We start from the raw sequence: 13,956 nt of genomic DNA on the forward strand, positions 1-13,956 counted from the left end.
TTCTACCTGATAATAAAGAAATTATCTATTTTCAGATTTCTTTAAAAAAAAATCCCATGCCAACTAATATTGTGTGCCAGATGCTTGGTCATTAATTATTTTGGTATTCTAAATTTTAAACTAGAACACTGATCACGCCTTGATTACCAAAGCAGCACGAAGCCTCACAAAGAAAAATAACAAGACTGCAAGGCCAACTCTTATAGGAGAAAAAAAAGCTTGATCTATTAAATATTCACAGCTGCAAAAACAGCAAAGATTCTATTTATTTGAAAAATGAGACCTGTCAAACTTATACAATTGTATTTTTACCATCAAAAAGAAGCCAAGTTTTCTAAGTTTGCACCATGACGTGAGTAAACAGAAAAAGTATTTGAGATAACGATTTCGATAATAATGGGTGAAATATTGTTGGAGCAGACATCTTATTGCACATCCAAGTCTTGGCACCACACTTTGAGAGCATATGACAGCTTCAGAGAGGTTGCACAAAAATTCTTCATAATGGTTTCAGGATTTGAATACTTCTGCAACATGGATAGATGGAGCTATTTCCATAGAGCAAAGTGGTTGAGTGGTGATTTAATAAAAGGTGTTCAAAATAATGTGAGGTCCAGCTGAATAGATAAGAGGCAGGCCAGTCGTGTTGGCTGAAGGGTTGGGAGCTGGAGGACATGGATTCTTTTGGCAACCATCTATGTGACACAGTAATGTGACTTATACAGCAAGTGGTTACGCTGTGGGATGCATAACCTGAAAGTACAGGACAGACAGACACAATTGAGAGCTTTTGAATAGGAATTGGTAACCACCTGAAGAGCAAATAATTGCAGGATTGCAAGGGAAAGGGTGGGATAATGGGACCAGCTGAGTTGCTCTTGTAAAGAACATCCACAGTCATGATGGACTGAATGGCCTCCTTCTGTGCTCTAACCATTCAATAATTCTATGAACTACTAGACTTTTACCCCGCACTGTTCAGATTGCACATAATTTACACTTCAACATTCTGGAAATGTGATCCGAGAAGGGGATGGCAAAGGTAATAGGTTATGTGAGAACAACAGAACCCCATCCTGCATCCTAGTGGTTGTGAATTATAGTGGATGAATTAGAGTCATGTCAGGTACAAAAACAAAATAAAGATCATAGGAGAGAAAAAGACAAAATAAAGAGACAGAAAGGAAGAATGTGAATAATAGCTAAAAATTTAGTGTTTTAGAATTCTCTAAGAATAAGTTACTACATGCAGGAATGAATCTCAACACTATTCCTTCTCAGAGCATTTCAGATTGATTAGCTTGGTATACCAGCATCTTGCTGAAAGGGTAATTGTGTTGTTTATTATAATATTCTGGACCCACTGGCTCAGTTCCTCAATGAATAAATTAACTTAGTCACCAGGGGAGTCGAAGTTAAGAATAATTATTCCACTATTTTTAAAAAATTGCTTTGCCGGGAATGTACATCTCAAATTGACAACTCAGTGACAAGGAAGATTTTTTCCAAACCTGGTAATTTTGATACTTAAGTCTTCCAAATTGCTCAATCTCCACGCTCAATAACCTGTTCAGGTCCACTCATTGATCATCAAGAGAAAAACTGTACATTAAATACAATTCAACATTGATGGATTAACTTCTTTTTAAAGTCTCAAAATAACTGAAATTTTTCCAACTATCCTACCTGTTTCTAAGACGGGATAAACTGATTTTCAGTAACTACACTTAACATATAAATATTACACTTTGGTTCAATCGAACCAAATGCTTAAACATTACGCTTTACACGATACGCATTGTCAATTTAAAACAAATCAATATATATTCCTAATCAAAATGAAATGAAGGATCTGAGAAGTGTAGAAACTATTTGCGAAGTAACAGAGTGATGAAGAATGCTTATAGACAGAGAAATTTAAGACCCTATTATGGATACGAGAAATCAATTACCAAATATAGTGAACAGATTCAGCAAGCAATCATTTATGCTGTACTATTGGAAGATTGCCAAGATTTCACAAATGACTTGCATCAGAAATTGGTGCTTGCTTGCATTAACTCAAAAGCAATCTCTGAAAGGTCACATTTAAAATAAATATTTACGAAAATAATTCAAGCTTTTAATGCACTGAACCTTTTGCAGCTCTCAAACAAAAAAAAAATCAGCATCTACATTTACAAAACAGCTGCATTCCAAATTGCTAACCTGGATATTAACCACAGTGGAAGTAAAAGTAATTTTAAAAATAAAATGATGGAAATCTGAAATAAAAACAGAAAATAGTGCAAGTACGTAGTGGTTAAGTCAGTATCGATAAGGATTTCAAGCATTTACTCTTCATCAAAACATAAGATCGAGAGATAAACAAATCTTCAAAGGCTGGAAGAAAATATGTGGTATGAAAATTAACAGATACGTCACTCACCAGAGGAACCTGTTGGCTTAATGACTGACTTATTTATTTGTTCATACAAATTTCAGTGATTTAGAAGCATACATAATTAAAGGAAAAAGAATCAGGCAGAGACACGCAAAAATAAAACACTGAGAAAATGGAGGAAGATGAAGGTGACCTAAAATTTAAGTAGAAAAATCCAGCAAAATACACTGGGTTTGCCAGCACTAAGAAAATACAGACTTACATCAGTGGCTCAAAATCTATGTCAGCAATATGTTCTGACAAAGGGTCTTCACCTCTAAAGTAAAAAACATGTTCAGTGGTTGAAAACTTAACCGATGATCTGGTCATATTATGCACAGGACATAAGATGCCTGCAACACTCCTACTGTCAATACTATTGCAATGATTTTTAATAAAAGTTACACTCGTTTTCAAAACAGTATTTTAACCTCTAAATATTTCTAGCTACAGAAAGTATTTGAATATAGATGCTGAATTTTGTAAAATATTTAAAACTCTGATAAAGCAAAAGGGATTCTTGTTAGTACAACAAATAAAAATGGTTTGCCACAATTCTCCAGTGTTAAAATTTTAGTAGATTGTTACAAGTAAAACTGAACTATACAATTGACTCTTCCATTAAACTAAGAAACATCAATTTAATGCATAATTTATCTCCTGCAAAATATTTGAACATGATTACTTTACAAAATGAACCTCAACCACAAAGTTATCTATACATTACCTCACAGGTAGCAATGCCATCAAGAAACTAGAACAAAGGCCAAGAATGAGTATGCATGCATTAAGGCACTACATTGAAAACATTTACCAGTAAATATAAATATTTCACATTTATATTTCCATTTGGAGATTAGCAGCATTTTGAAACTCAGCATGTGGCCAGATAACAAATCTAGACTGCTTTATTCTTTTAAAAATATTGCACTAGTAATGCATTGTTACCTTTCTTTAATAGACATTGCTTTTCCAGTAGAGAACTCCGAGGTCCCTTCACTTATTTCAGTTCTGCCAGTTTTGGTACTTAGCTCCAACTGATGATCATAAAGCACCTTACTTTCTATTTGTGTGGCTGGCTGCCGATGTGGAAGTCTGGAGGATGTTACAGTAGAAACCTGTGATGCAGTGAATGTTGCTGCTGATCCTGCTTTCATTTCAGGAGTATGTTCCACACACTCTATTCAACAAGAACAGTATGATCATAAATAACATACAAATATCTTTCATACATTTGCCAGATTAAGAGATTTACAGATTATCAACTTGCTTTTAAATTTCAACCTGTTTTTAGAATACTTCTACCAGACATGCAACCACAAACAAATATTCTGACATATTTACAAAAAAACCAGTAAAAAGAGACTTCATTTTCATTAAGTTTCTCATTGCCTCTCACTTCAACGCAATATCTACATAGTCACTACAAAATATTGTGTCAAACGAACATTTATGGTATTGGTTTTTACAGAAAAGATGTTTTCTGCCAGTACCAGCACAAACCAGACTTTTTGTAAACAATATGTGCATGGAGAATGTGTGTGTGGAGTTTGTCTGTTTAATAGGAGCCATAAATGTATTTTTGGTTGCAGACCCCATGCAATCACCACCTCTCTCTTAACCATATGGTTCCTTCAGCTAACAGTTGTGCATGAGGAGCCTTGGGTTTAATTGCCTGTTTGTAGTAGATTCACTGTTCACAGCACATTGATGTATTAGCACAAAAGCTGTCAATGTAACAAGCAGTGAAGATATGCCCAAAGAATTTTTTGAGAATCCTTTGTTTTGGCAGAAAACTTTGCGTCTGAGAAGAGGGAATGGAACATCAGCACCCACTGATCATTTCAAGCTCTTATACATAAGCAAAATCGAGTCAACTACAGAGGAAACCACCGTTTACATTTACATTAGCAAATAAAAACCAGGAGCAGGATTAGGTCTTTTGGTACCTTATGCTTGCTGGTTATTCAAGAAGATCATCTCTGATCATCAACCCTCCTATTCTACCCAATCCCCAGATCCCTTGATGCCAAAAATCCACCAACCTCAACTCTGAATATATTCAATGACTGAACAGAAAGAAGATTCAAAAGATTCACAATCCTGCTGAGAGGAACATTTATCTCATCTTGATCCTAAATGGCTGACCTCAATCTCTCCCAGTTCTAGACTCTCAGCCAGAAGAGCAAGCATCTCAGCATCGACTTTCCAAACTACTCTTAGAACCTTAAATGCTTCTCCTTCTAAACTCCTGGGTCTATAGGTCCATTCTATTCAGTCTCTCAAAAATCTACAAGATATCTTAGTCACTCCTAACACAGCGTCATTCATTCATCAAGGCAAATTTTTCCCACATCCTGAATAAACCATTTCATGTACATTTTTATAATTCCATTCATATGTATTTTGTATCAACCTGTAGTTGACACTATGATTGCAGAACTTTAGTGAGAAGACAACTCCAGTCATATTGGATTTAATTTTTCACATGATGCCAGGGGACCTGCTATCAGGGTTAAAAACAGGAGATGACCCTGCTTCAGTTGCCTACTGGTGGCTATTACTGAGGCTGCAGATGTAGGTGAGGGGGAAGTGAGCTCCTCAACCTCTGGGCAGGTATGAAGTAGGGCGATTGGGTTTGGGGAGATGCTGGGGTCAGGCCGGCAGACTCCAGCAATCCAGGGAGACAGCTTGTGGTTTGTGTTACCCAAGCAGTGCTACTGCAGGGTAGCCACCGATGCCATTAGCTGCAGAGTGTCCAGAAAGGAGAGCCCTAACACAGCCTGCTTGGAGACTGGCAGGTTTCAGTTAATAGACTTGTTCATCCCATGCATAAGAGGCTAGAAGTGACCGACAAGTAACCACTCAGGTAGGTTTACAGGGCTCCTGTGTGGACAGTTAATCTGATAGCTGTCCTACTGCTGACAAAATGGCATGGCCTTGATGTCATCCCACTTCTCAGCCTATTGCCTAAGGCCTTCCAAAAGTCTGGTCATTGAGTCAGCACTGATAGAAATGCAGGTCAGTGGGTTCAGGAAACCTGAGACTTCTCTACTTGTCTGCATTTTCAAACATGATTAATCACTGTGGCCTCCTCTAATGCCTGTCCACTGTTGTCCAGCTGGATCGGATTGCTGTTGCTTCGTTCAAAACTTACCTATCTAGCTTTAGCCAGATAATCACCTACAACAACTTCTGTCCCAATCCATTTGCTTTAGTGTCCCCAAAGACCAATTTTCCCTCCTATTTCTCATCTACATGCCATCCTTCAGCAGCATCATCTGTAAACAGTTGCCTTCATTTTCACATACGAGCTGATGACAGCCAGCTCTACCTTGCCACTATGTCTCACAGCACCTCCTTGTCTTGGAACTGCCGAGCAGCCATTCGACATTCAGGTCTGACTTAGCAGAAATTTTTGTCAATTGAGTACAGGAAGAATAAAGACATTTTTTTGGGGTGCCCAAGCACGAACTCTGTTCCCTTGTGAAGGAGTCCATCCCACTTTCCATCAATTCCTTGAGACGGAATCAGACTGTTCACAAACCTGGTATCATAATGATACACCTTCAAACATGTATCTGCAATGCCACCATAACTTCCTATCTCCCTCTTGTAACATCACCTGACACTTCTCTGCTTCAGCTCATTTGCTGATGAAACCCTTATTTACGGATTTGTTATCTTGATGCCTAACCATCCTGCTGGACTCTAAGCCCACCTCCCACATTCCATCCTACAGTAATTTGAGGCCACTCAAAATTCTGCTACCTGTGTTCTAACTTGCACCAAGTCCTGTTCACCCACCACCGCTCACTTTGCTGAACTACATCAGTTACCTTTAGGTCTTAAAATCTTATGTGGCTCAATATCAAATCTGGTTTGGTAACATTCTAGTGTCCTTTTACTATGTTGAAAATGCCATATAAGTGTACTGTAATGCTTGTTGTTGATGAAGGAAATGGTAGGCTACAAAGTTGCCCCGTTTTGTCATTAGGCCATTTGTAGCAATTGCCATTTTTTAATGCATTCATAGGATGTGGACATCACTGGCATTTGCTGTTTCTCACTAATTAGCCTTGAGAAGGTGGTAGTAAGCCATTTGGTTCAATACAACTGAATGACTTACTGGGTTATTTGAGGGGAAGTTACATTGTTGTGGATCAGAAGTCACATTTGGCCAGACAGCGTAGGGACGATAGATTTCTCTCCATGATAATTTCTCCAGGTTTTTGGATTAGTAGCCCAGTTACAAAACTGTTATGATACCATACTCAAACTGGTCAGTAAGTGGGTGGAAGTGGTATTTGCTGCTCAGTGAACCTCCAAAAATGGACGTCAAGTCACTGGGTGTTCCAGAAGTGATGTCAAGTCACTGGGTGTTCCAGAAGCGAGTTGGAGGCTATGCATCATGTGTTGATTACAACACATTCATATGCATTAGTTTGTTGCAAGTTGTAATGATCACATCTTCAGTAAGATGAAGACCACCCTTCAAGGCTACATCCAACAATATAAGTTTCCAATACTCTCACTTTCTTCTAAAGATGAATGAATAGTAAGCAGCAAAGGTGGCAGTAACGGATCATCAGATTGTTAGTCAGTCATGGGACACTCATGACAGAGTGCTGTTGACTCAGAGTTGTTCAATAAATGCATCTGAAGTTTAAGAGTCGTAGAATCCGACTCATCAAGTCTGCACCAATACAAATTACTTTAAATTTACCCTAGGCCCACTTTCCAGCACTTTGCCCATAGTCTTCTATGTTATGTCACTTCAAGTGCTCATTCAAATACTTTTTAAAAGGCTTTCCTGCCTCAACTACCCTCACAGGAAGTGCGCATTCCACATTCCTATCACCCTCAGGTTTTCCTCAAATCCCTCTAAACCTCCTGCCCTTCACTTTAAAATTATGCCACCTTGCTATTGACCCTTCAAATGAGGGGAACAGCTGATTTCTATCCACCCTATCCTTGCCCTTTGTAGTCTTATATACCTCAACTAGGATGCTCCTCAGTCTTATCTACTTGAAGAAAACAAGCTGAGCTTATCCAGCCTCTCTTCATAGCTAAACTATTCTTTCCTAGAAAATTTCCTATGCACTCTCTCCAGTGCATCCTTCCTATAGTGCGGTGATCAGGACTACACACAGCACTCGAGCTGCGGTTGAACCAAAGTCCTCCACAGCACCAACATAATCTCCCTCTTCCTATAAATTATGCCATGACTTATAAAGTCATGTATTCCATATGCCGCCTTTTAACTTGTTCTGTAATTTCAGGGATCTGTTGAGAAGTACCCAGGATCCCTCTGTTCTTCTGAGCTTCCTAGTGTCCTGCCATTCATGGAGTACTCCCTTGTCTTGTTCCTTCTTCCTAGTGTCCTGCCATTCATGGAGTACTCCCTTCTTCCAAAGTGCATCACCATATATTTGCCAGGGTGAAATTCCATTAGTAGGCGATCTGCCATCTGACCACTCTGTATAAATCTTTCTGTCACCTAAGATCTCACTGTCAACCACCAGGGCAATCTTTATGCCATCCATAAACTTACTAATCAACCACCGCCAACATTTTCTTTTCTATTGTTTATATACATTATGAACAATAAGGGACCCAGCACTGCTCCCTGTGCCATACCACTGGCTTCCACTCAAACAAACAAACAAACAAAGTCTTTTACCATCATCTTCTGTCTCGTAACACTAAGCTCATTTTGGATCCACATTGCCAAGTTACCCTCCATTTGATGTGCTTTTACCTTCTTTATCAGTCTCTCATATAGAATCATAGAATCCCTATAGTGTGGAAGCAGGCCATTTGGCCCATCAGTTCCACACCGACACTCTGAAAAGCATCACACCCAGACCCACCCCCGTACCCTAACCCTGTAACCCTGCATTTCCCATGGCTAATCCACCTAATCTGCACATCCCTGGAAACTATGGATAATTTAGCATGGCCAATCCATCTAACCTATACATCATACGGTACCCTGACAGCGGCTTTGGTATAAACCCATACAAACTACATCAACTGCAATACCCCTATCTATTGGTCACCTTCTCAAAAAAAAATCAATCAAATTTGTTAGGCACGGCCTCCCTCTGACAAAGCCATGTTGACTATCCCTGATCTTTGCTTGCCTAGTTGCTTTCTTGAGTTCACCCTTGTACTTTGTATACTCCACTAAGGCCCCCATTGATTTTCTCCCTTTGTACTTGTTAAAAGCCTCTCTTTTCCTTCTTATCCAGCCTGAATATTCCTAGACATCCAAGGTTGTCTGGGCTTGTTGCAGCCACATTTTATTCAAAAGAGAACATGTTGGGCCTGGACTCTCACCAATTCCATTTTGAACAACCACCTCCCGTCCCACTGTTCTGCTACAGATTTACCCAGAAGTAGTTGTTCCCAGTTTACCTTGGCCAGATCCTGCCTTATTTTGACAAAATCTGCCTTCCCCTAATCCAAAACACTTTCACTGCCAGCTGGACCACCTGCCAGCTTCGTTCCCTAGAATTAGGTCCAGCACTGCACTGTCCCCTATTCACCACTATGTGTTGACATAAAGAGCTTTCCTCAATAAATTTCAACAACTTCATCCCCTCTAAACCCTTTACACTATGATTATCCCAAACAATGTTGGAGAATTTGAACTCCCTATTGTAATTACCCTATTATTGATTTTGAACATCTCAGTGATGTGTCTACATATCTGCTCCTCTTTTGAGCACTGACTGTTTGGATAGTGTGTCTGCCCTTTTTATTCCGAAGACGTGTCTACAAAGCCTCATTTGAAGTCCTTACCAGAATATCTTCCTTCTTACTCCAGGTACTGACTCCTTAACTAAAAGTATAACATCACTTCCTCTCTTACATCCTTCTCTCTCCTGCCTCAATATCCTATCACCTGGAATGTTGCGTTGCTAGTTCTGCCCCTCCCTCATCCACATCTCTGATGGCAACAACAACACAATTCCACGTGTAAACTATAATACTCCTAGAATCAAAGTAGAGGTCATCCAGCCTCACCTTACTCCCCTGACAATCAACATGGCTGAACTCCCTCTTGCCCTTGTTCCTTTATTAAAGTATGCTGTGCCCTTACTGTATAAACAAGGTGGCCCCCCTCCCACTACCAAAATAGTTTAAACTCCTCCCTTCAGCACCAGCATGCCCATCTGAGAAGGATGCTGGTCCCACTCTGGTTCAGATGCAGACCATCCTGCTTCCCCAGGAACAGTCACAGTACCCAGGAATTATGGTTGACCCATGCATAGTAGATGGAGGAAGATATGACTATTCAGATCAGAGAATCAATACACTTTTACTAGAATGTGCCATGTCTGGAATTAGTAGAGCAAGCAAATTTACAGAATCTAACCGATCCAGGAGTGATATGGCAGGTTATAACAGAGTGTTGATTAGGCCAGTTTCATACTGGATAAGGTCCAGATGGTGACATGAAGAAGTTCTTTTTGTACAAGATGGCAAGTCTCAGGGTGCCCTGCGCATCAAGGTATCCAAGACAAGGTATCCTTAACTAAACAAATTAAAGAAATTATGTGGATATATCCTGTGTGGAGAATATGTCTTTTATTTTAGACCGAAAACTGCTGAAATTTTTGATATTTTGAATAATACTAGGTAGTGGAGAGATTGTGTTGTTACATGTAACATCAGCATATAAGAATGTTGATTAAATGCTTTATGTCGAGAGCATTAAAAGGTGAAACTTGACGAGTAGTTGAAGTAATAGGCAGCTAGGGAAAGCTAGAGCAGTACACGATGGAGGAAAGAATGGAAGGATATTCAAGAGTTAAAACAGGACAGGAGAAGGCTCTTGGAGCATTAGCACTGGCAAAGAGCAGTTGCACAGATTTATCTTTTTCTGTGATGTAAATTGTATTTTATGGCAAAGCCTTCCTAAGCATTCTCAGTACATGCATAAATTCAGAGTGACATGTACCTGGTATTCTTGGGTTGGTAAACTAAAGATGTTGGTTTAAGATAATCAAGCCCTCTTAGAATTACGTTTACATTTTCTACCTACTACAAGTGCTTCTGATTAAGACCCAAGGATGTGCACATTCAGGCAAAATGTGACATTCTTAGAATTTACGTTCAATTCTTAGGCCAGCAATTATGCACTCAATCGACAGTTCAAGTCACCCAACCTTTACAACAAATTTTGATTTAACTAAAGAACTGAGAACCGTTTACCTGAAATAGCTTGCTTGTTCTTCATGTCATGTTCCACTTTCACAATGTCATCAAAGCTTCTCTCTTCACCTTCCCAACTCTCATGTATGTTTTCTGATTTCATAACTATTTTCCTTTCAGCTTCCTGTGGGAAGATTTCTGGATTGAACTGCTCTCCACTGTCCCTTTCTGGAGTTTCATGATTATCCGTACTCCTCCCAGTTGGTACGTGGGAATCGGTTTCTGCAAAGCTACAATTATACATGCTGCTCTGCTGCAGTACCTCTTTTGTCTCACCATTTCTGTAGTCATCACCCTCTTTGAGTACGCCACTGAATCTGTAGGATTTTTCCTGTGATGGCAGCATGTGTTCGGAGGGAAGCACACTCGTATTTGAAATATCAGCATTGACTAGTGAGCTGTGGGAAGGAAGAGTAGAGGTTGCTGCTGACTTGTGGGCAGCGTATAAACTATTCTCAGCAATGGAAGACTTTCCAAGATGTAGGTCACCAGCACAAGCTGTGGAGACTGTAGTTGCCTGACTGACCAGAGACTGTGAGAAGGGCCTCATCATTTCATTTCCATTTTGCACCTGCATTAAAAAGGCAGATAAAAGTTTACACACACTAAAGAGTGAAACAAAACTAATTTGTTGTATAAATCATTGGCAGGATTCAAATCCCTTCATTGCAGATGATGAAATCAGAATTCAAGAAAAGTCTGGAATAAAATACTGGCCTAAAGTCCACCATGTAATAATTGTTGTAAAATCCTGATTGGTGCATTGGTTCTTTAGGGAAAGAAATCTACCATTTTTGAAGAAGGGTCTAGGCCCGAAACATCAGCCTTCCTGCTCCTCTGATGCTGCTTGGCCTGCTGTGTTCATCCAGCTCTACACCTTGTCATCTCTACCATTTTTATCAGGTCTGGTCTTCATGTGACTTCAGAGCCACAGTGATCTGGCTGAGTTTCAGCTGCCCTATGGGCAATTAGGAATGAGCAATAATGCTGGTCTAGCATGGTGTAATGCTTTCCAAATTTAAAATGACAAAACAAATAAACAGTTGGCACAATATCTTAAGTAGTTTATTGTTGAATTTGGATTCATAGAATTGTTATAGCATGGAAGAAGAGCAATCACCTAGTGCTTTTTTTTTTATTTTCACTTGTGGGACACGGGTATTGCCCCTCTCTAGTGCCCTTGAGGTCATGGTAGCAAGTTGCCTTCTTGAACCGCTGCAATCCACGTGCTGTAGAATTCCAGGATTTAGACCCAGAGACAGTGAAGGAATGGAGATATATTTCCAAGTCTGAATAGTAAATTACTTAGAGGACAACTTGTAGTTGGTGGTGTTCCCATTTATCTGCTGTCCATGTCTTTCTAAATGGAAATGGTTGTGGGTTTGGAAGGTGCTGCGAAGGGATCTGTGGGGTGAAATTTCTGCAGTGTCCTATGTAGATCATATCCACTGCTGCTATTGAGTGTCGGTGGTGAGGTGCGGTGCTTGTGTGCGTGGTGTTAATCAAGTGGGCTGCTTTGTCTTGGATGGTGCCAAGTTCCTCCGAGGTGTTGCAGCTGCACTCATCCAGGCAAGTGGGAAGTATTCCATTACACTCCTGATTTGTGCTTTGTAAATGTTGGACAGGTTTTGGGGAATCAGGAAGTGAGTTAGTTGCTGCAGTATTCCTAGCTATTGAATATCAAGGGGCGGTGGTTAGACTGTCTCTTATTTGAGATGTCATTGCCTGACATTTATGTGGCACACGCGTTACTTGTCAGCCTTAGCCTGGATCTTGTCTAGATCTTGTTGCATATGAATATGGACTGCTTCAGTATTTGAGGAGTCATGAATGATGAACATTGTGGAATCATTGGTGAACATTACCATTTCTGACCTTAGGATTGATGGAGGTCATCGATGAAGCAGCTGAAGATGGTTGAACCGAGGACACTATCCTGAGGAACTCCTGCAGTGGAATCCCTCAACTGAGATGACTGACCTCCAGTAACCACAACCATCTTTTTGCGTGCCAGGTATGACTCAACCGGCAGAGAGTTTGCCCCCTGATTCCCATAGATTTCAGTTTTGCTAGGGATTCCCATCCTGTCACTGTAGCTCTGCAAATCTTTCCTTTTCAGATAACGATTTCGTTCTCTTATGAAAGCTTCAATTGACTCTGTCTCCATCAATTCTCTAGTAGTGCACTTCAGATTCCTATCACTTGCTGAGTGGTGAAAACAAGTGCTCGTCATGGTGCCATTCCTCCTTTTGCCACTTACTTTAAGTCTGTACTCTATAGTTTCTGATTCTTCCACCAATGGGAACATTTCCTTTCCATCTACTCTGACTGGACCCATGATTTTGAATATTTCTATCAAATCTCCTAATCTTCTGTTTCCAAGCAGAAGAGTCCAATCTTCCTATGCAATTGGAAACCCTCATCTGTGACACGACTTTCATGAATCTTTTCTAATGCCTTCACTTTCTTCCCGAAGTGTGGTATCCTGAACCACCTGCAATACTCCAACTGAGGCCAAGCTGGTGTTTTATACTTGTATACATGTAACACTGTACTGAAATTAAATTCATTGTGGATGCTACTTTACTCAGTCAATATGTAATGAATCAACTTCTTACCACCCATATTTGTCAAAAGACGGGGGAGGAAAGTAGCAGGAGAAAATTTGGAGAAGGAAAAAGGGAGATCAGCAGTGAAGTTTTTATAGCATCTAGGACACCCCAAGATCCCTACAGTCAATGACACATTTTGTATTCTTGCAAATTAGAGAAATATAATAGTCAATTTGTACAAATGGAGGCACCACAACAGCATCGAGTTAACAGAACTGTATTAGTGCGTGGTTCGAGAGGCTAAGTATTAGCCAGAACACTCTAATGCTCCTCTGCTCTTCTTTCTAGTGCAATGGGAGCTTTAATGTCTACCAGATCGGATTACTGCAGCCTCAGCTTAATATCACATCAGAAAGATGGTGTCTCTGACATTGAACTACTCAGTACCACAGTGATATGTCACCCAATATGAGGGGTACAAGTTTCTCAGTGTGGGTCTTGAAACCATAACCCTCTCACTCAGAGGCAAGAATGTCACCATGGAGCTAAGACTGATGCCTCTGCTGTTATTAAGGTGCATTACGTGCAGACCCTTACTAATCAAACACTTGGGTAAGCAGTTACTACTGTCTGCTCATAATGTGTGGCATTTCAGAACACAACCAATCTGATATTAGAGATAGTAGGAACTGCAGATGCTGGAGAATCCGAGACAACAAGGTGCAGGGCTGGATGAACACAGCAGGCCAAGCAGCATCA

General features: G+C 40.1%; 1 protein-coding gene across 5 annotated transcripts in view; it reads right to left on the reverse strand.

Moving 5' to 3' along the window:
* The window catches only part of svila (supervillin a), a 165,023-nt gene that overhangs the window by 78,495 nt on the left and 72,572 nt on the right, over positions 1-13,956 (reverse strand). For all 5 annotated transcript variants that reach the window (XM_048609398.1, XM_048609389.1, XM_048609403.1 and 2 more), the window contains 2 exons: positions 10,646-11,216; positions 3,371-3,602 (listed from right to left, as the gene is read on the reverse strand). In XM_048609398.1, coding sequence (XP_048465355.1) covers positions 3,371-3,602; positions 10,646-11,216 — 803 coding nt within the window. The remainder of the gene's footprint in view (positions 1-3,370; positions 3,603-10,645; positions 11,217-13,956) is intronic.

This window comes from Rhincodon typus, chromosome 2 (genome assembly GCF_021869965.1).
Source record: "Rhincodon typus isolate 14 chromosome 2, sRhiTyp1.1, whole genome shotgun sequence".
Taxonomy (NCBI): Eukaryota; Metazoa; Chordata; class Chondrichthyes; order Orectolobiformes; family Rhincodontidae; genus Rhincodon; species Rhincodon typus.